The 21,508-nt window shown below is 39.0% G+C and overlaps 2 protein-coding genes across 6 annotated transcripts; one reads left to right on the forward strand and one right to left on the reverse strand.

Annotated features, from left to right (window-relative positions):
• Positions 1-334: 334 nt before the first annotated feature.
• slc2a10 (solute carrier family 2 member 10) lies at positions 335-10,103 on the forward strand. 2 transcript variants are annotated; one of them, XM_049022400.1, is made up of 7 exons: positions 335-374; positions 1,040-1,136; positions 1,635-2,960; positions 3,620-3,742; positions 4,181-4,316; positions 4,839-4,967; positions 9,970-10,103. In XM_049022400.1, exons 2-6 carry the CDS (start codon positions 1,121-1,123, stop codon positions 4,948-4,950), a joined length of 1,713 nt encoding a protein of 570 aa, XP_048878357.1. In that variant the 5' UTR covers positions 335-374; positions 1,040-1,120; the 3' UTR covers positions 4,951-4,967; positions 9,970-10,103. The 2 variants fall into 2 exon arrangements, with proteins under 2 accessions (XP_048878357.1, XP_048878358.1); XM_049022401.1 differs by lacking the exon at positions 9,970-10,103 and adding an exon at positions 5,048-8,697.
• Positions 8,300-21,129, reverse strand: LOC125747320 (casein kinase II subunit alpha). Of its 4 annotated transcripts, none has more exons than XM_049022407.1 (13): positions 20,992-21,129; positions 17,292-17,421; positions 16,928-17,039; positions 16,648-16,749; positions 16,507-16,557; positions 15,513-15,572; positions 14,477-14,560; positions 14,110-14,220; positions 13,785-13,886; positions 13,578-13,678; positions 13,331-13,479; positions 12,890-12,979; positions 8,300-10,240 (listed from the first exon to the last, which is right to left on the reverse strand). In XM_049022407.1, the coding sequence occupies exons 2-13, from the start codon at positions 17,390-17,392 to the stop codon at positions 10,125-10,127; spliced, it is 1,179 nt and encodes a 392-aa protein (XP_048878364.1). In that variant the 5' UTR covers positions 17,393-17,421; positions 20,992-21,129; the 3' UTR covers positions 8,300-10,124. The 4 variants fall into 4 exon arrangements, with proteins under 4 accessions (XP_048878364.1, XP_048878366.1, XP_048878365.1 ...); XM_049022409.1 differs by having other exon boundaries at positions 20,965-21,065; XM_049022408.1 differs by having other exon boundaries at positions 20,910-21,063.
• Between the last annotated feature and the right edge of the window lie 379 nt (positions 21,130-21,508).

Raw genomic sequence — 21,508 nt, forward strand, 5'->3', positions numbered from 1 at the left:
ATAAGTTATTTGTAGTGTTCATAAAAGTTATCGCAGTTATATGTGCATACATTGAAACACATCAGCCTTTAACTTCTCGATTTGGAGCTAAATACCTGCCTATTGTCTCACAGTGCAAACATCTGCCTGCTGGTTGGTTCTGGAGTTGACAGCGGTCAGTTTGCCACGTAGTATTGACTTCCTGATGGAGGATGAAAGCCGCAACCGGGACGGGAGCTTGAGGGGTCGGCGGCGCAGTTACAAGTATCAGCTTCGTTTGAAACTCACCTTCCGAAGCTCTGTGCACTTTTATTAGGAGTTTAATAGCACCCTCCGTCTAAAGATTAGCGTAAATACCCAAGGAAAGCGTGGACATTCAACTTAACGCAAGCACGGTGAGGATGACAATAAGTGCATTTTTTTAAAAAGTTTCGTGACCTAAGGGTAGTAGACTACATCGGTACATATTTAAATTTTTTGGGTTTCCATCTCGTTTTCCATTTCAATACTGAGATGTTTCGTTGAAGTGACTTGTTAAAAATTCAAAAAGCATGAAAAGGTATGTATTTCTGTTTCACATAGCATTAACATATTGTAGTGTCGGTATTATTAAAGTGGTTATTTACTTTTACGTTTTCTTTTGCTGACCTCATTTTAAGAGTTAAGGATTCTAAACCGATAAAGGCAAATTAGAAGACTTTTAGTTATTACATACAGTTTGAGACCCCTTTGCTTACGATGGGGTTATGGCTTTATTTACGTTAGAATACAGGACCAAATGTGTTTTATCATTTGAATCCCAGCAGTGATTTCAGTAGACAGATTGTGCGCTGTCGTGCTTCTTTATTGTTACAAAAAGGGAATTTCAGTTCTTTGTATCGGTCGGTCGGTTACCTTTTCATCTTAGCAGCCTTAAGTGGATGTGTCTAATTATATCAGCAGCACAAGCAGCAGTTGTTATGGTTACAGTCTCGTTTGCCTCGTTCGTAGACACTGCTGTGAATTGCGATTTTTCTCTGCTTTTCTACACCATTACTTTAAATTCATTGCTTTTTTTCAGGGTATTCCGTAGGAATCATGGTTCTTGTTAGGATTTGCCTTTAAATGTGACATTTGGGTCTGGAACAAGCCTTAAACACAAATGCACATGAAAATGGGTAAGTTGAAAAGTACATTTCCTTGCACAGTACATTTAACTTCATCCTAAAGCAAAATTATTTCCCAGTTTGTTTAAATGGAACTGTAAACCTTTCTACTTTTGAATTTAACTATTTCAAATGTCTTGCATATTATTTGATTGGAGTATGCTGTTAAATTTTTTTTTATGAATTTAGATTTTTAAAGAAACAAAATATTAGTACATTAATTTACATTTAGGAGATAAAGAAAGTAAAGAGTAAGCAACATCCATTTAAATTAGTGCCGATACTAGCGTTGGCATGGAAGACTGTGAATGTGTCCGGATAAAGATCTCCTGAGGTTGCAGAACATAATGATGAGTTGTTTTGTAGTTTCTATTAATACGTGAGACCAAATTAAATTCCTAATTTTATAAAAGTTGAATAAAATAAAAACATTTGTAATTATCCAAATACATCAAGTATTGTACAAAATATATTTGAGTTACTATTAAAAATGGATTTATTTACTTTTAGGTCGCTCTGTTCTGGTCTTCACCTCCGTGGTATCCACGCTTGGCGGCTTTGTATTTGGGTATGAGCTGGGAATTATCTCTGGAGCCCTTCTCCAACTCCAGACACAGTTCCACCTCAACTGTGTCCAGCAGGAGGCGGTAGTGAGCTCTCTTCTTATTGGGGCACTTCTGGCCTCTGTGATCGGGGGGATCCTGATCGACCGGCATAGCCGGAGGAACCCCATAACGCTCAGCAACCTGCTCATCGTCGGCGGAAGCATCGTCCTGGTCTCCAGCTGCTCTGTCTCTGTGCTGGTGCTGGGCAGAATCACTGTGGGCTTCGCCATATCCTTATCCTCTATGTCCTGCTGCATTTTTGTGTCTGAGATGGTGAATCCAGAACGCAGGGGCCTCTTAGTCAGCCTCTATGAAGCTGGCATTACAGTCGGCATCCTGGCCGCCTATGCCATGAACTACATGCTATCCAGTGTCCCGGAAGGATGGAAATACATGTTTGGTTTTCCCATCGCTCCATCGCTGGTTCAGTTCATCTCCATCTGGTTCCTCCCATCCAACCCTGGAATGCCTTTGAGAGAGACCTCAGAGGCCCAGGCTCAGACTGGGCTTATGCAGCTGGCCAGTGCTGAGGAGACTGAAGCTGATGGGAATAACACAGACTGTTCAGACAAACGACAAAATGTCCTTGTTGTTCTGTTTCAGAGTAAAGACAACATGCGGATGAGGACGTTCATTGGTCTGGGCCTTGTGCTTTTCCAGCAGTTCACCGGCCAGCCCAACGTGCTGTTCTATGCCTCCACGATCTTTCATTCAGTGGGGTTTAAGTCCGGTGCCTCTGCTGTGCTAGCTTCCATGGGGGTGGGCGTCACGAAGGTCATTGCTACCTTGGTGTCAATGATCTATGCCGACAGAGCAGGTCGGAGAGTGCTGCTGATTGGAGGATGCACCGTGATGACGGTCTCTCTGATCATCATTGGCCTTCTTAGCAACCAATCACTACACAGTGAGAGGGGGAGGTACTGTGACACTAACAGGTTCCAAAACGGAAGCTCCCAGTTACAGGATCTCACAGATGGGAACTTAACACCCCTCCCACTAGTTATTCTGAACCGGACCCTCGAAAATTATGAAGATGTGAAGGTTGCAGAGGATGATGGTTCGCAGCATTTGGATACTTCTAGTTCCAAAGGTTTGCATTTGAACCCAGCACCACACAGCTCTGCTTCATCCCCAGTACCAGACAGGACCACAGATCAGGGGGTCATGAACTGGATCATCTTAATCAGCATGATGGCTTACGTCAGTGCCTATTCAATAGGATTTGGGCCGAGTAAGTTGGCACTACTTTTTACTGGCTGTATTGTGTGTGTGTGTCCCTGTATTTATAAAGGGACTCCAGTGTACTCCCATAGTGCAGAATGGTGTAGATAAGTAAACTGATGTCCCTGAATGCCCCAGAGTGTGTATGTATGCTTATGTGTCCCCTAGCATCCCATCTAGGGTGTCCCCCAGCCTTGTGCCCTCTGCTGCCTGAGAAAGGCTTCAGGTTCAGCCCCTGATAACTTGGTAGAGGATAGGTGACTGCAAGATGGAGGGATGGCCTTGTTAGAATTTAACTTGAACGTGACACCTAAAATTATCCCAGTTTAGTTCAGAAAAGTGAATATATGTTCACTGTTACATTTCGCTTTTACTTTATGGTTTGTGTAAAAATTTTACTTAGCATTTCATCTAGTATTATAAGCCTGTAAACCAGGTTGTTGTGATATATTCATGACTGACATTATAATGATTAGTTGGTTAATTTAATACCATTGGAAACATTTCAAGTTTTATTTGTTTATAAATTTTGTAATTGATGCTTGAATCAACCATTTCATGCTTTTTTTAAATTTGCAGTTAGGATTATGTTTTTCAGTATATAGTTAATTCTTAAAGTTCTGAGTAATGGCTGGTACCAGGTCTGACCTTATTTGTTCTGTTGTACAGTGACTTGGCTTGTACTCAGTGAGATATTCCCTGTTTGGCTGAGGGGAAGAGCTTTTGCCTTGGCGAGCTGCTTCAACTGGGCTGCTAATCTGATTGTTACTTTCTCCTTCTTAAGCCTGATCGGTGAGTATATGGTTTGTCCATGAGATTCATTTGCTGATTTTTGAGCTTCTGATATATAGCCTTACATTAAAAAAAAATGTTCGCTTGTTGAATTTTGCTGTTTTTGCTTAAATCAGGATATGCTGCCACAGAAGTGGTAATCTGGTATATCCAGATTGTATACTGCTTATACAGAGTTGTATTGCTTGTTTTGCTAATGCAAGGTTTACCACTGTGCAGAAATGCTCAGGAAGTTGTAGATTTTATGCTGGCAGAAAGCATGATATTGATATCATCATGACCTTAACTGACACCAAACAAGGTCCCACGTTTTGGAAAGTCCGTTATTTCCCAGTGATACTGGAAGTATGGTATAACAAAACATTTTCAGACCAAACATATTGCTTAAGCACTAAGCATTTCCAGAAACTGATGCACTGATGACGTCCCTTTTTACAGATATTGTAGGTCTGTCCTGGACTTTCCTTCTCTATGGCACGATTGGAGTAGTTGCTGTTGTGTTCATCTACATCATGTTACCTGAGACCAAAGGAAAATCCCTTCAAGAAATCGACAAGGAACTGTCCAGGAGCAGGTACACCTGAAGAGTGTGACCTCGGCACACAATGGGTCTTACTTCACATATGCTAAGCCAACAATTCTATGTACAGTCACACACAGTGATATTTTTCCTGTGAAAAATTGAGAATTAGAATTGTCAACTAAAATGGGGGATTCTCACAATTTACCAGTTCTACAGTTTTCAGTTTATGGGCCATATTTAAAATGAATGAATTGTTTATTTTTTTGATTGCAGACCATCAGTCTACAAACTACAAGGAGTTAGACATCAGTTGTCTTTGCCAGTAATATACAATATCTTTTTAAATGATATAGTACAAATAGCTTAATTTTTTGGGAGCTGGTTTAAAAGACATTGATTATAAACCTGGTTACAAGACAGTAACAAGTCTGCATACGAAATCTACACGCAGGTATATTGACAGCAAAATTGTAAATTTAGTTAGGTAAACACTTTTAAAAAATTGTTGCATAGAACATGCAAACATGCCCTCTGAACAAAATGTTGTACCCTACAGTTTTTGATTCCTTTCAGGTTTCACAATGGAGGAGAATGCTGTAACGTGATGAAAATAAGAGTTTCGTCAGTGGGCTATGAAAGAGTGACTGCAGCCAGCATGTCTGTGTTGTACGCAACAGTTCCATAGACCTACACTGGTTAATGGTAAGGATTAAATCACTGTGGGTGAAAAAAAAGTATTTCAGCCTTAGAGCAGCTAATCTTACCATCCAATCCCCTTCCAGTTCCTTTTTAGGTCTTGCTGCATGACATTTTCTCATGGTGGGAACTGCAAAGCAAAAAATCTGTGAATAGTAGGGAATCGTGACTACGGGTTCATGTGAGAATCCTCATGCTTATTTAAATAAGTTTTGTAGGAAGCTTCTTCCATATGTTGCAGAACAGTTATTCTTTCCAATTCATAGTTTTATTGATAAACGAGGGAACTTCTTAATGTTAAAAGAGATCCGTTCTTGGGGATGCAAATAAAGTTGTATTAAAGGGAGCCTTTGAAATACAGGAGAAATATAATTTTTAAAGGTGAAATAGAATGAAAAATTGACTTTACCTCAGCGTTGTTGAATAAGGAGAGTTTTGGTACATGGAACAAACATGCTGTGAGTCTGTGAATCTCAAACACTATTTTCCACTCTTTCCAATATAAATCCCGGATATGTAAGAGAAAATGGGTAAAATGGGCTGATTCAAAAATCCTAAACTGTTACATAACAGACACCCCCAAACTTAACACACACCAGCCCACTTTCAAGCCCAATGGACCTGCACTACCTGAAACGTATTAGTGATGGGCGGAATGAGTCCTTTTTTGGGATACAGTTAGTTTAACTCCCTTCACCTAAACGACTTGTTCTGATTCGTTCAATAGCTGCTGAATAGATGCTGAATTTCTGTTACGACTAAGGTACGGCTCTCTCATTCAGTAGCATATCTGAGTCTCTCGTTCACTGACTCGCTTACCAATTCGTTCACCCCTTCAGGTCCCTCCTTCAGAACTAAACTAGAGACTCGCGTTCATTTGTTCACTGTAGGTATTCAGCCCCAGGTTTAGTTTCCAGCCAATCAAATGCTCACTTACAGCACACCTTTACTGTACATGCCTCCCTGGGTCTTTCTGGCCAAAGTCAAGTAGGAAAGCAACATTCACGTTATATTTCTAAGAACAAGCGGAAGAACGAAAAGAACAAATCTTTGCAGATAGGTGAACATGAGTGATTAGTTACTGTAAGGGACTCTTTCCCTATGAGCAAATTGTTTGTGAACATTGCACCATTACAACATATATTTTCTCTCTAGGGGCATATGTGTACAGTTTTCCCTAAGTATGCCTGGGGAGGGAAGATACAGACAGACAGTCCAGCTACAATACGCGATAGCACACCGCAAATCTGTTCTAACGTGATTGATATTCTACTACCCAAATCCTTGCAGATACCAACAGCAGCACAACTGCGTCTGATAAAAGCAGACTAGCATGCAAACGAGAGTCTTAGTTGGAGATGTCTGCTGTGAAATCTTTCCTATGACCACAAAACTACATAGTGCATATCCTGAGTGGCGAGTGGGTGGACAGATGTGTGTATTAGTCCTGAAGGTGACCATTTATCATCTAAATATATCTGATGATACCAAAAAGTAGTTGCTTTTAAAAATATAATTCAGAAAATGGCAAATTGTTGCCAAAAGAGAATGTGAACGTTCGTTATCCATTTTTTCCATTTTTGATTTGAGCACAAAATTGGAAATCGTAACGTCATTCGTTTTGTCATTTTGTTTTCAGAAATGGATATTGAAAAAATGAGTGTTTTTGTTATTTGACTTTCGGCTTTATTTAGAAAGGCGAATGAGTGAATATACACAGAATTGAGTTCTGCACATTCAGTAGAAGCTGTTACTAGGCAATTTTCATGAAACTCATGGAAGATGTTTGATATTTTATTGTATTACTTTTCATTAAAATGTATATACTTACGTTATTGGCCACTGGTATCACTGTTATTATTAATTCATTTTGTTTGGCATAACAACTACTAAGTTTTGGAGGCTCATTCCCCTGACCCCATTTTTTCAAATTCGATTTGTATTTTAATGAACGTGAGGTTTTACCTGAAATGCTTTAGTCGCATTGTAATGACTGGGAATGACTGTACTGAAAGCCATTGATGTAAGGTTATTTATAACTTGTAGCCTAAGAAAGTAAGTCCTGTTGAGGGACATATTTTCCAAAAGCATAGTTAGAACATTCAGTTGCACGTTCCAACAATGTAACCTGCTAACCTGGAAACATACCCCAGGTTAGCAGGGTAGTAAACAGAGTAGTAAACAACATTATGAAGCCTGTGATACTGACATTCACAGGAAGCTCCTGTAGGCCTACTACCTGTAGCCTACTTTTGGTTAGCTAAACAAATATCTAATCAATAATGACAAATATCTAATCAATAATCATTTTAAACAAATTTCTGAGTTGCATAGCATATAGTGTTTGGAGTTATTGACAAATATTGCATGATGAAACTATCATCGTAAAGTCATTTGCTGATTGATACACAAAATAGTGTTCCCGTTACAATGCTTAAAGGGAAAAAAAATCACGACCATGTTAAGGTTGTGCCAAGGCTTAAGTGGGAGTATTACGTTTGACGAATTGTGTTAGGATAAACTGAATGACAAAACTTATGACAGGGATGGGTCTTGAGGAATGCATCATTAGGCAATTTCTGATGTTGTGCAAACATCAGAGTGTACAAAAGTAGATGGTTTAGCCCAACTACACACCTAGGCCACAGTAAACTTTTTTTGCGAGTACCTTCTAAAATAATAAAAGTACAGTAAATACATAACCAACTTGCAAGCACCTTATTGTGTATAAATGTGTATATATATATATATATATATATATATATATAGTACCTCAGATTCTATTTAATAGTTTACTATGCATTTGCTGACACGTTCCAAACCAAATCTCGTTGTACTTACAATGACAACAAAACATCTATCTTTATTTTTACATAAGCTAGTAAGTTATCAAGTACTGTGCATAATTGTATGTGCGATACTTTGATGGCTGGCAGTGCAGTAAGCTTGTGTTCACCAGCATCACCACAAACATGTAATGCGTTGCACCACAAGGGCACTAGGCAATAAGAATTTTTCAGCCCCATTATAATCGTTGACTGAAACGTCGTTATATGGCACACGACTGTAGAAATGTTGGTTCCGTGTGAGCTATCGCAGTGCCACAAACAGCCAATCAAAGCAGAGTTCATCAACATATTAATGTGCCCACCAAAAAGGGGGAAGCAGAGTGTTGCATTCTAGGGCCAAACAATACGACTTTAAACGAGCCAGTAAAACCACTTCAGGACGTTTTGACCAAAGAACAATTTGAAATACTGAATAGATGCATTCTATGGCACCGTTAAGCTGTACATTTCAGTAACCGTTTAAACTGTCAATGTAATGTGGGACATGTATTCTTGATAAATAAAACATTTATTTACACATTCTTACATACTGCTTTTCCACATAAAGACAAATATATACAGTGATGTCTTTAAACAACTTCACTCCAATGGTGCATGTATTACAGGATTTGAAGTTTTTGTTTTTTTTTGTTTTTTTTTTTAAACTAAAGTTTAATGCATACGTACAGCCTGGGTCAAAGTTTACAAGACCATGAACTGACAAAGTTCTTATCAATGGCACTATAATGTAAGGTTCCACCCTTCAAGTTTTTCCATTGTCATTCAATGTTTACAGAATATAACAAAGCGAAAACCAAGTGTTAAGGTAATTAACTGGTTAACAGGATATTGGTATGCAACTCAGTCAATCCTCAAGACACCTTTTGCATAAAAACTCACGTTTTAAACTTCTGCATGGGGGGGGGGGGGGGGGCTACTATCTTAATCCAAAAGTCCTGTTTGTTTGGAAACACAGTTTTGACGTCTGGATTGCCTGGAACACCGACTAATGTGATGTACTGTCCAAAACACTTGCTTCAGTACAGCAAGCAAACACTGATGTAGGATGTCAACTAGCCTGGGTCCTTATGGATGAGCACTGGGCCCAGCTAATCCACTAGACCACATGCCTAGCTCTTAAAGGCAGGTATACAAGACCACTCCACCCATCTCTAACAAAACAAAAAAGAATTTGGTCAGTCATTACAAGTAATTCAGTAAACTTTGGTTATTCTACTTGAATTCAACAAAAGCATCTTTATAAAAAAAAAAAAAAAACTAGAAAAGCACTGAAGGCGGCTGGCTTCTGGGGATTTCTGCCACCTGTAACTTAAACCACACACAAATGCACATAAAACGGTGGGGGGGGAAATTGAAATGAAAATGTAGCAGCAAGGTTCAGTAGAGCCACTCTCAAAGGCCCTTGTGTCTGCTGGGCAACGTCAAATTCTCTGCTAATTCAGTCATTTGCATGTTAAACACTTTTCAGTCCGGGGTGCACGAGCAAACTGATGTTAAATGAGTAAAACAGAAGTGGTTGGAGCAGAGTCCTGCATACAACCGGCCCTCCATAGATGGAGAATCCTGGGCAGAACAAACTTTAGCTGTGGCTCCCCATCTCGCTGTGCTGATAGACAGGTGATATATACAGGGCAGTAAATCATGTGATGAGTTTATTTCCAATCTGCATATACTGTCAGTATCAGGGCTTCTGTAGAACTGAAAACTCACATGCCAGCACCACAGGTGGGATCCTTGGCCAAGAAAAACAACATAAAAACGTTTTTGATCTTTAGTATCGTGTCACTGCAGCACGCAGTTGTTGGGCTGCTGCTCATCTCAAAGCAGAGTAGAAAGGTTTGGTTAAAAGGTCGAACATTGTCAAACAGGGATGGTAAAAAGTACAGTTACGGAACAGCACGAGTTGTAGAAGGTGGTGTTTAACATTCCATTTATAGGTATACAGCATGTTTTGGTCCATTTTCTTTCTACCTTTAGATTGCAGGTCATTTCCCATTTCATACTGTTTCACCTACATTAAAAATCTAGCCAGTTTTAAACCCCACAATCTTACAATTTTAAATTTTGCAGCACATATGTGCCTTTGACACGCATGTCACCGGTGAAACATAATACCTGTATGAGACATACAAAAACATTCACCTTCATTCTTATTTCAGGTTTACTTAAAAACTCAAATTCACAGAAGCAAGGGAACGCCGGTGGGGAAGGGAGGAGCCGGCATTCCCAGACTGCTTCGACAAACGACCCGATTGGAAAAGAAGTTTGCAGCAAGGTGGTCGCAATGGCATCTGGTGGCAGCTGGGGGGCCCCGTCACTGCTGGGCCCCTGCGGCGGCTGGCATGGGTGTGCCCAGTGTGCTGGTGGCAGAGATAATGGGCGACCCAGCAAGAGGCCCCAGAGGAGAAGCTGTTGGCAAGGCGGGGATCCCTGAAGGGGGTTTGAGAAGGGAGTAATTTAACATTAAACAACGTTACTTCTTCCCAGTAATGAGGTGCAAGGCTGAGCTGATGGTACAAATGTGAAACATGTTTTTTAGTACCTTGAACTGTGTACAATCAGTGTACATTTTGTCAAATTATGTAGGGTTTTAAAACAAGCATCAAGTTTTATACAAATATAAATTAAAATGTTTTCCTTTCCACAGTTTAATACCTGAAACTCTGTACAGACTCATATCAGTAACATGTAGTTACGGTAAACTGGTACATGACTGGTCATACTACACATAAGTTAACTGATCGTATGTATGATTTACCTGGCATTGATGAAAAGTTACACCAAGGCACCAATTACTGATACTATTAGCCAACTCTTAAAATTGATGACCTTGCAATATTGTAATCTACCATTATACAGTCAAACCTCGGATTGCGAGTAACTTGGTTTGCGAATGTTTTGCAAGACAGGCAAATTTTTAAAATAAAGTTTAACTTGATAAATGAGCGAGGTCTTGCAGTACGAGTATTATGTATACACTTTGTCTGCCTAGCATCACGTGATCACAACTGAGCCGATGGTTCTCTCTCTGCGGGATTGAGTAATCCTTTCCCATGCTCAGTCTGTCAGCATGCCTCACTCGTATAGTCAAAATTTAGTAGAAAAGCACCACCCGAATAAGGGCGCAGCAGTGCGAGCGATGAATCTGTTTAACGACAATGCAATATCCACATTTCCGCAAAATAGAAAAGGATGCAAAACCGGCTGTCATTGGATAGGTTCCTTGTTAAAATCGCACAAAAAGAAAAAGATTCCAGTGAGCCAACAGATAGCAGTGATTCCCATTAGTTATAGTGAAAGTCGTCCTACAAAATAACCCTCCTCTTCTCCTCTCTCGTCTCCCTCACACCATCCACGATTCTTTACCTTTATAAAGGTAAAGTGCAGGTTAATTTGTATTATGTATTTTTACTTAAAATTTTGTATTAATCATTTTTATATGAATATTTTTGGGTCGTGGAACGAATCATCTGAGTTTCCATTATTTCTAATGGGAAAATTCACTTTGATATACGAGTCCTTTGGATTATGAGCCCGTTTCTGGAACGAATTATGCTTGCAATCCGAGGTTTTACTGTTTAAGAGAATATTCCCAATAAACGTACTCTGTTTTACAGGGTTCAAACAAACAACAGTGGCGTCTGATTCATTCATATATAGAATTTGAATTAACAGCATGATGCAGTAATAGAGGGAGTTAGAAATAAAGGTCTGCCTGTAATATAAGCCTGTCTCAAAGGCCTGTTCCTTTATTTGGCTTAGGGTAAAGGCCCTGGGCTCAATAAGAGTAAATACAGTACATACAGTATCGCAGCGTTTCTCAAACTATGGGCCGTGCCGGTCTGTGAGAGGGTTCCTGCACCAATCAAAATTCAGTCAGATCAGGTATAATAATAATAATAATAATAATAATAATACTCCTACTACTATCTATCTATGGTAATATCTATGCGGATACGCATCTGCCGAGGGGGGGTGGTTGTCTATGCAGGGCCCTGCAGCCCCAAAACCTGACATGACTGTTTCCCAGAACAAATAAGTTTGAAAAACGCTGCAGTATAGTACTGGTGTCATGATAAAGCCAATTGTTGGTTATTATGTAAATTAATTTTGCATTTGGAGCAAACATTTTCCAGTCAGATTACTCAATTATACTATATTCTGTGATAGGCCTGGGCGATATGAGAAAAAAAAAAACAGTGATACTCTACTTTATGAAGTGGATTAAATGTTCAGTTGTCAAACCCAAATATGAGATGTCAAAAACACTTAACAGAATGTGGTCAAAACTAAATGCAATGATGAAAATATTCAACTAATACACTACTACAATTCAATACGATTCATATCTTCGTCTTCCCAAAGAGAAGTCTCCAAACAAAGAAAAATTGTGTCTAAATGTGAGATGCATTCATCAAAAAGCAGCCACGAAAAAAAGTATTTAACTGATACCAATATCAGTAATGTGTAAAATAAATGGGACAAAATATCGGCGGTATGTTAATATTTGTACGTTAACAACGAAATCCAAAGCATTGCAGGCTGCAAACTGCTCCACTAAACTATCAGGGAGCTACAAAATCATGGTTCATAAAACAATAGCAAATGTAATTAAATTTACGGAACATGATGAAATTGCAACACACTGCAACAACCAAACATGCTACATGTGCTAGTACAGGGAGAGAAAATGTCAAACTATAACTCTTGCGCAGTGAAAATAAGAAGATCTTACCCAGTATCAAATTAGACACAATGTCATAAGGGTGGTGTGTGATACTCTGAGGTGGTTCACAGTAGTATAAAATGTTTAAAACCTCTGAAGCAGTGGTTCACCAAGCGCCAAGTTTTTAAATCATTAAATAATTATTCAAACAATCATTTAAATAATTAACCCGCTGACCCCTTATTTTCCACAGAGACAAAAAAATGTTGATGAGAAAAGCAAAAGTACGGGCCAGAATTCCACACGGACACTAAAGCATGCTCTCGCACCCAGAAATGCCAGCACACGCCTATGGAAAACTAGAAAGTGACATTAGATCTCCAATGTGTATGGAGCAAAAGGCCCCCTCTCACCTGTTATCATGCTGGCTGAGCTCACAGGTGTGTTTCCACTCGGCAGGTTGGTCGAAGCACCCATTCTAGTCTGGTCTTTCACGATCGGATCTGCAAGTAGACCAATCTTCTCCATCAGCACCAATCACACTTCTATTACTGCATATCCAAGCACATGGTTCACAAGAAGGGAACTTGTGATTTCATTGAAATTAGCAAAAATGTGCACTGTACCATCATCTTGGGACTGATTGCTAGCTAATATCAGACACATTCTTCCCAGCCCATTACTACATACCGTGAACAAGGCCACTTTGTGTCAGATCAAAACTTAGTGGATAATTTATAGACTCAGAGTAGAAGAAAATGGACAAGCACCTAAGGCTGCATATTCAAATTAAAAGTCCAGCTAAATGTGGGTGAGAAAGGTTTGAAATTTAAAGTAGCAGGGTGAGTACTCACAGAAGTAAGGGTGCTCCATGGCCTCCCGGGCGGTCAGCCGGGCCTGGTGGTCGTATCGCAGCAGCTTGTCCAGGAAGTCCAGGGCCTCCGGGCTGACCAGGTGCTGGTTTTCACTGTGGACAAACCTCTCCCATCGCTTGCGGGAATGCCTGGCAGGGCAGAGGGTTTGGACCCATCACATCATCTGAAAATCCTCATTTCTTCCTCTAATAACTTAATCACTCTGGTTAAATGACAGACCACTTACCTTCCTAAAATATCGTTGAACCTCGGCTCCAGTTCAATGTTATATTTGTCAATGTAGTCATAAAGGTCTTCTGTTCCAAGGACTTTGGCTATTCTCACCAACTGGGGGAAGGAGAGGCGCAGAGTAAGATCAGCTTCATAAGCTGAAATTTATTACAACCGGGTACATAGTGGTACCAGTGAACATATCCCTGGGGTGTTCCTTTACCTGGTCATAGTTATCGTGACCATGGAAGAACGGCTCCTTCCTGAAGATCATGCTTGCCAACATACAGCCAAGACTCCACATGTCAAGGCTGTAATCATACATCTGCAAAAGACCTCACACATTAGCGATCTTCCTCTGGCTACCACTGTAGCGCTTCAAGACTTAAGATTCCTTTACAGTGTGAGGTTAAAAAAATAATAATAATCAACATAATTGCCTCCAACCAACAGAATGTTGTTCTTTCACTCAAAGTCAAATGATGCTTAAACAACTCTGAAGGAAATAAGTTAACCTCAATCCATTAGGCATCACAAAGCAGACACACCTGGTAGTCTACAAGCAGCTCTGGCCCTTTGAAGTAGCGAGATGCCACCCTGACATTGTACTCCTGTCCAGGGTGGTAGAACTCAGCCAGACCCCAGTCAATAAGCCTCAACTGTGAAAAGAGAACATGAGTTATGAAGAGCCTCAGAAGGAGGGCGTTCGAATACTACTGAACACCAAAATACAACAATCTCACTTTTCATTTATGCACAAAACACAAAAATTCAAAACAAAGCTGTTTAGGGGAACTTTCACCTTAAATTTGAACTTAAACTGGCATCTAAGTAACCACAAACAACTTGGACAATTAAGTTAAAAAGCAAATTTCTTTGAAATCTTATGAAAAAACGTGTTAAGAGTGGCGTTACCTTTCTATGCTCATGATCGATCATTACGTTGTGGGGTTTCACATCTCTGTGCATGATTCCCATACTGTGACAGTAATCTAAGGCCTGAGAAGAGAGACCATTCAAGACAAGAAAATGCTGACTTTTTCAAAACTTAACTTTCAGTCTCTTCCAGCCTAACTGCACTAAATAAGGAAACACCTTTAGCTAACCACAGACTCCATATGCAAGATCAATGTTTATCTGCAATGGTACCTGTTAAACCAGAAAATCTAGACAGATACCATTTAAATGTCAGTTTTTAACTGTATACCCACATCAAGGAAGACCAGACATGCACTCAGCTAGCAAAATGAAATACAAAAATAAAAAATTACTAAATGAAACCTATAACTATTGCTCCTGAAACTAAGTTAAAAAACCTTAACTGGATATAATAAAAATTGAATATAAAGTAAAACTTACAAAAAAAAAAGAGGAAAAAAAAACAAAAAAAACCACACACACACACACACACACACACACACACACACACACACACACACACACACACACACACACACACACACACAAACACAAACAACCACCACCACCACCACCACCACCACAAAAACACTGATCTATGTGCACAAACTGGGCCCTGTACTACGACGCAAAATGTAAGTGAACGAATACGAAATCCATTTAAACTGTGGTACCTTAAATCTGACAAGTTACCTGATAAGCCAGTAACCCTGCTTCATAGTACAAGCCACTGATTATCTAGAGTCCAAATATTTGTCATAACCTTGTGTTGATAAGGAAAACCCCTTTGGTACTGGAGACCTGAACACTAATGAAGATATTCCTAACCTAAAGTCTCCAAAGAAGAAATAAGTATAGTTATGATGGCACAGCATATGTGTGAGAAGAAATAAGCGAGTCAAGATTTAAATTATTACTAGATCGACAGGTAAACATGGCTGTCTTCTAGGGAAATATTTCCAGGTGCAGAATCGCTCAGGACAGAGATAAAGATCAACCTGTGGCAACGGAGAACATAACTTCGTATACTCACCTTGAGAATCTCATACATATAAAACCGTATGTCATAGTCCGTTAAGGTCTGGTACAATTGCTGTTGATTAAAACAAATCAGTATAAAAATTTTGGACAATCAACACAAGACCAGTCAATTAAAAATAGAATTCAAACCTTGAAATACTAAATCAGTTGTGTTAAGCTAAATTTAAGGAAACTGTCCTCTAGTAAAACACAGATCAGTTCTATTCCAAAAACTTCTGTATATACAGGCACTTCCCCACTGAAGTTCAGGAACCTAGTTCCAAGTTTCCTGGGCTATCTGAAATAGGAACATCTGTAGCCACTGGCCACTTTCATGTGTTGCTTTCCCACCACAAACAGGAACATGGCCTTTATGCTAAATAAGCATGGGAGACGCAAAAAGCTCGTAGGTTAAACTTCACACGTAATTTCATACAAAAATGGAACAAAACTGCACTTCATTTATATGATACACAACAGCAAAGATATCTTTTTTATTATTTGGAATATAAAAGTTGATATTCTGCTAATAAGCGCTGGCAAGTTTCACTTCCAGCCCCAGTGATAATAGACAGAGGTATGTCAGTTACCAATTTTAATTCAGCAATATCCCATTGTAGAAATGTAGAAGTGCAAGAAAAACAGGGATTCATTAATGCATTTGATGTGATACACAAAAACAATCTGCTCAATTTCTGCTCCATTACTACTCTTTTCCCGGTGCTTATGGTTAATCTATCAGCAAAGTTTATCTCTATTAGCCCCACCCAGCAGTACTTTTTCCAAGAGAAAAGTACCTTCCCTGGAGTAGGGACTAAAAAGGTTCAGGAACTACTTTAGATGAAATACATTCAGGCAGAGTTCCTGTGGTGGGAATGCAACAAGTTCTTTGGAAAAAGGTTCCAATGGTGGGAAAGCGCCTTATGCAGAGAAAAAATTTGAAATGCATCCAACATTCCATTCAAGTTTGCTAAGGAACCAGGAAAAGTAGAAAAGCTTAATATTACCTTGAAATCTGTGTTGTTGACATGTTCAAATACCAAAGCAGGTGTCCGTGACTGTATGGGGGAAGGGGGTGGGTTTAGTAAATTTCACAGAGACTGGGAATGTAAACATCGACACAGCAGTATTTCATTGTTGACACTTACCACAGGGTCTTTGACAATGTCGATGAGAGAGATTATGTTCGGTCCCCCGCGGAGGTTCTCCAGAATTTTGATTTCACGTTTTATTTTCTTCTTCTTCACAGGCTGTAAGAAGACATTACAATGGGAGCACATACAGGAACACAATGAAGTCGTAATGAAAACGCTAACCAATTTCTTATCTAATAAAAATCACCATTATTTTAACTATAAATACATGCAAATTTTAGTATCCTTAAGCTGCAAAATATCAAAAAGTCCCCTAACACATAAGAAGCCTCACCTTGAGTATTTTCACTACCACCTTCTCATTATTTGTGATGTTAATTGCTTCAAACACCTCACTATACTTGCCCCGCCCCAATTTTCGCACCAGCTGGAAGTCGTCTTGATTTCTGAAACAACGGCAAAACATGACTCAACATTTGCTCTCCAGAAAAATATCTACTACCAAAGCCTGACAACAACCAAAATCAAACTGTACTGTAAAATGAGCTCAATTAAGCAGTTAAATACTTGACCTGATTCACTTTAAGAATTTAAATCATTGGCTGCAACAATATTATTCCAAAACTCTACACCACATTGTCAGACCCGATTTGCTGTAAACCTACAGGGCTTCAAAAGCATACCAGGAATTTACCTACCCCCATTCAACTACATGGGACTCATAATCCCAATACTCTCGGGGTCGATGAGTGTTCACTTCAGTGTACACCCGTGCCCGACTAGGAACTGGTCCTGACATGTCTGACAGTTTGACGAAGAGAGTGGCACCTATTTTGTCGTAAAAGGGACAGGACAGAAAGAGATACAATTAGTTTTAATGCAATGATTTGAATCATGGTTCAAGAAAAAAGTGGGGTGAATAAAATGTTTAATATACAATCAAGCTTGCTTGTTTCCAACTGGTCCTTCAGTCTCCATGTACCATATGCATGACCTTCTTGTCTCCATCAAATCTTTACATACTGAATTAAAAAGCAAGCTTACTACAAAAGCTTGATATAACCTTCAGTGCAGCTAGCCAGTGACTTATCCACTCAATGCCATAATAGTGCCATCCAAATTCAGCAGGAAGAGTTCCCATTAAGAACCACCACACGACAACTTTGTCATAAATAATCTAATATGGCATAAATGTCTCACAGTGACGTGAAATGAATACGATTTCAAACAGTGGCATTTGTATAGGAATGAATCATCCAATGTTTGGGTCAAACCTTTTTCACCTAATATTTTCAATACACTGCAAAGGCCCACAAAACTCTAGCTAAGTGGTACAATCCAGCATATTTTCATGGTCAGTGAATGTATACAGCTTGATAATATTAAACATTAATAAACTGTATAACTTAAATACTACTTTTTTAGAAGATCAACTCTACAGTCCAATCAACTAGTAACTACTGCAAATTTCTATATATGATTGATTTCAGAATTTACCATCATAAACCTTCCCTAGACTAAAATAATCAACACAAATAATTTTTATTAAAAACTTAAAAAATAATTTTACAACATACTTATACATAAATGTAGATGGATTGCACCAACAGCACAGTACTGACAATTCCCTCCAAAGAACTATGCTTGTAAGAAATAAAATCTAAAAATGATCAGGGGACAGGTAGTGGAGATTAGATTGAAGTTAGCATGTCGTGTAAAAGTAAGATTTACATTTCTGGAACTGTAATGTCGAATTATGTAGGTTTGATATTTTTGTAAGTTCTTCACTTGAACATTAGCAACAAGTTACTACGGTTATTTATGTTTTAAAAACAGCATAACAAGTCAATAAATCTCCAGCTGCCGAATGGACCATTCTGCCTTGTTTAGCAGAATCACTGCCGCTCCAAAACTGAAGTGTAATTTTCGCTGGAGCATTTTCAGGGATTTTAAGAAATCCTGCTAGATGTACAATATCTGCCACTCTGTTGATCTTGGTTGGAAGGAAAACCAAAAAAAGGTTTTTTTCTTACAGCGGACTAACTGCTGAAAAGTGACAAAAAATTAACTTAGCTTTGGCACAAGCTTACCAAAACATTTACCAAAGAATATTGACCAATTTTATTTATACCACCTGCAATACATGCCATTAAAGATATTTTTCTTCGCCATTTACCACATGCAAAAGTGCTACCTGTAAAGCGACGATGCACCATGTCTTACATAGCAGGATGGGTAAAGCCAAGCCATGCCCACCAACTGCTAGACTTCAATCCACCAGCACTCTGAATTCTGTCTTATTAAATAAAACACGAGATTCCACATCAACAGAATACTATAGACTACTGACAGAGCGGTGCAATAACCGAGCACCCAGTTTAATTAGAACAGATCAATCATCCAGTTAACTGTCCAGAAGAAATCAAATAACTACAGTGGTACCTTGGAACATAAATTTAATTCATTCCAGAAGGCAAACTTGGCAAACTTCAATGGAATGTTGGATGCATTTTTTTATTTTATTTTTGTCGTGTTCTGTGTTTTCGGTTGAGTAGCGGTAAGATTTTTGAGTCTTGTTTGAGGTTCTAATTGGTAGAGTCATACAAGTCTCAACCCATACTAGTTTTTTCAAGAACAGTCGAGTTCCAAGATTTTGGTCGAAGTACAAGAAAAAAAAATTTTACTGACCGATTTGACATCCGAGTTGGTAAAGTTATGAGGTGCTAGAGTTTCAAGGTTCTACTGTATTTCACTGATCATTAAGACTATAGTATAATTTATCTATTTAGCCACATTTACTACACAGCTGACTGGAATTTAACAAAATTAAGTCAAATTCCAGTGTTGCTTAATTAATAAATATTAATTAGTAATATTAAAAATTTGCAGGGCGGAAGAAATTGTTTCAAACAATACATGAACCAACTGACAAAGAAAACATTTCAATTTAAATATGCCGTTTAAAAAAAACAACTTCTAGCAATGTGCCAGAAATTTCAATAAAGTTTTTAGAGTCCTATGACACAAATGGCGAACTAATAGGTTTAATGTTTTGCAAAAATTATCTGAAGCTTATCACATTAGGTCATGTAAATTTTCTCCAGGATAACTAAAGTATTCCAATTCAGTTCACTGTAGATTTGTCCTAAACCTGATATTAATTTATATTAATTTTCTGTCCACATAACAATAAAGCTTGTCGCAGTTCAGTATAAAAATTCAGATATACGCAGAGCCCCAGGCTTTAATTTAATGCCTAAGTCAACAGACTGACTATAATTATACTTCATTTATAATGTACAAAATACAAGCAAGAAATGCCTAGAAAAGTTTAATTAATGGCCATAATTTCATCGACAGCTAAATAGGGGTAATTAAGAAAATGGCAGAAACAAGAACCACCCTGGGGAGCCTGGAGCACCCTTAAACACCTCTATATTTATTTAAAACTATGAAGCACAGACATGTGCTAGGCGTGACACTCTGTAAATGACCAGTACGACATAGTAGTTAGCAACACACTTCCTTCAGACATAAATTTAACCAACATTACCGTGGCCACGATCAATTCGATTACACGAAACATGAATGAGAAGAAGACTGATTTCTATCAAATGCTTCGGTATAGCCTGAGGGTTTAAGTAGCTGGGTAAAACCAATACTACCCGGCCAAGTGAAGTTATCGATACACTTCAGCCAGTTCACGAGAAATGTACGGTGGGAGAGTGTTAACACGAAATAAAATACATCGTTTTAAACAGCCGCCACAGTATCCACTCAAATTTCACATCAGAATGTGTAACCTATGAAGAATGTGTCCAACTTGGTTAACTAAAAACAATAAACACTGAACAAGAAATAACCTTAGTTGGCTCCCGAGCACCTAGCTATCACTCCATATTAGCTCCTTACCCCCAGCACCCGGTGAATGTGGTTTGGGCCTAACGTTACTCGATGCCAGTAGTTTATCATAACGGGTCGCCAGATTATCATCTTGTAGTATTCGTTATCAAGTCAAGTCTTTCTCACATATCAGTGTACCTATATACAGATACTTCTATATATATATTCATTCATGTCCGGAACTTTATATCCATCCATTCCCTAAGACTCCCACCAGGGATACGGGTATTAACGTTTTAAAAGACTGCAGATGGACGATTAATGGACCGTTTCTTATTAACTAAGTAATCAGTTACATTAAACTACCAAAAACATCGGTCTTAGATTAGCTAGTCTGAGAGCCATCATCAGCACCTCGCCCTGTCCCTCGCCGGATATCCAGCATTAATCACACTTATGTGATTTTTACGTACTGCATTCAAGCCGATAACTAGTTTGAGAAAGTCCTCGGAAAGTTTTCCTCCTTACTTAACGCGGAGCCCTCCGTTCGCTTACCGGGTACCTTATCTGCCGGGCAGATTTCTGCTGTCTCAGAGAAAATATGGCCGGCCCCGCTACAAAGCAGCCACCGGAAGAGCAGGGGACCGGAAGCGGAAGATGAGAAATTAACACATCCGACTATTTAGGCCTCGGGGGCGCTCGTACCTTCGCCGTTGCCTGGTTACCTCCGTTTATCGGCTATTTTCAGGTTCAGTGTTGGCTAATGATCATGACAAAAGTTACACTTGCCCAGTTTCTGGTTATAAGGAGGCCCCTTTCACACTTTAATACGAAAGTATAACGTTAAAACGTGAAAATTATCTCATAAATTCAAAGGATTCCCGCTTTAACGTGAAAAACTTTCATTGATTATCCTTCACGTTTCAGGCGTCTTTGGATTAACTGCGTTCTAAGAGACCTGTTTCTTCTGTACAGCCCCAAACATTTCAAGAATTTAATCTCCAGCATAAGTTAAACTCGATCAAACCATATAAGCGAATCATTATCAGTTTGTCTTCATTTGCTCTGACCT

The sequence above is a fragment of the Brienomyrus brachyistius genome, chromosome 8, assembly GCF_023856365.1.
Source record: "Brienomyrus brachyistius isolate T26 chromosome 8, BBRACH_0.4, whole genome shotgun sequence".
In the NCBI taxonomy this organism is placed as follows: Eukaryota; Metazoa; Chordata; class Actinopteri; order Osteoglossiformes; family Mormyridae; genus Brienomyrus; species Brienomyrus brachyistius.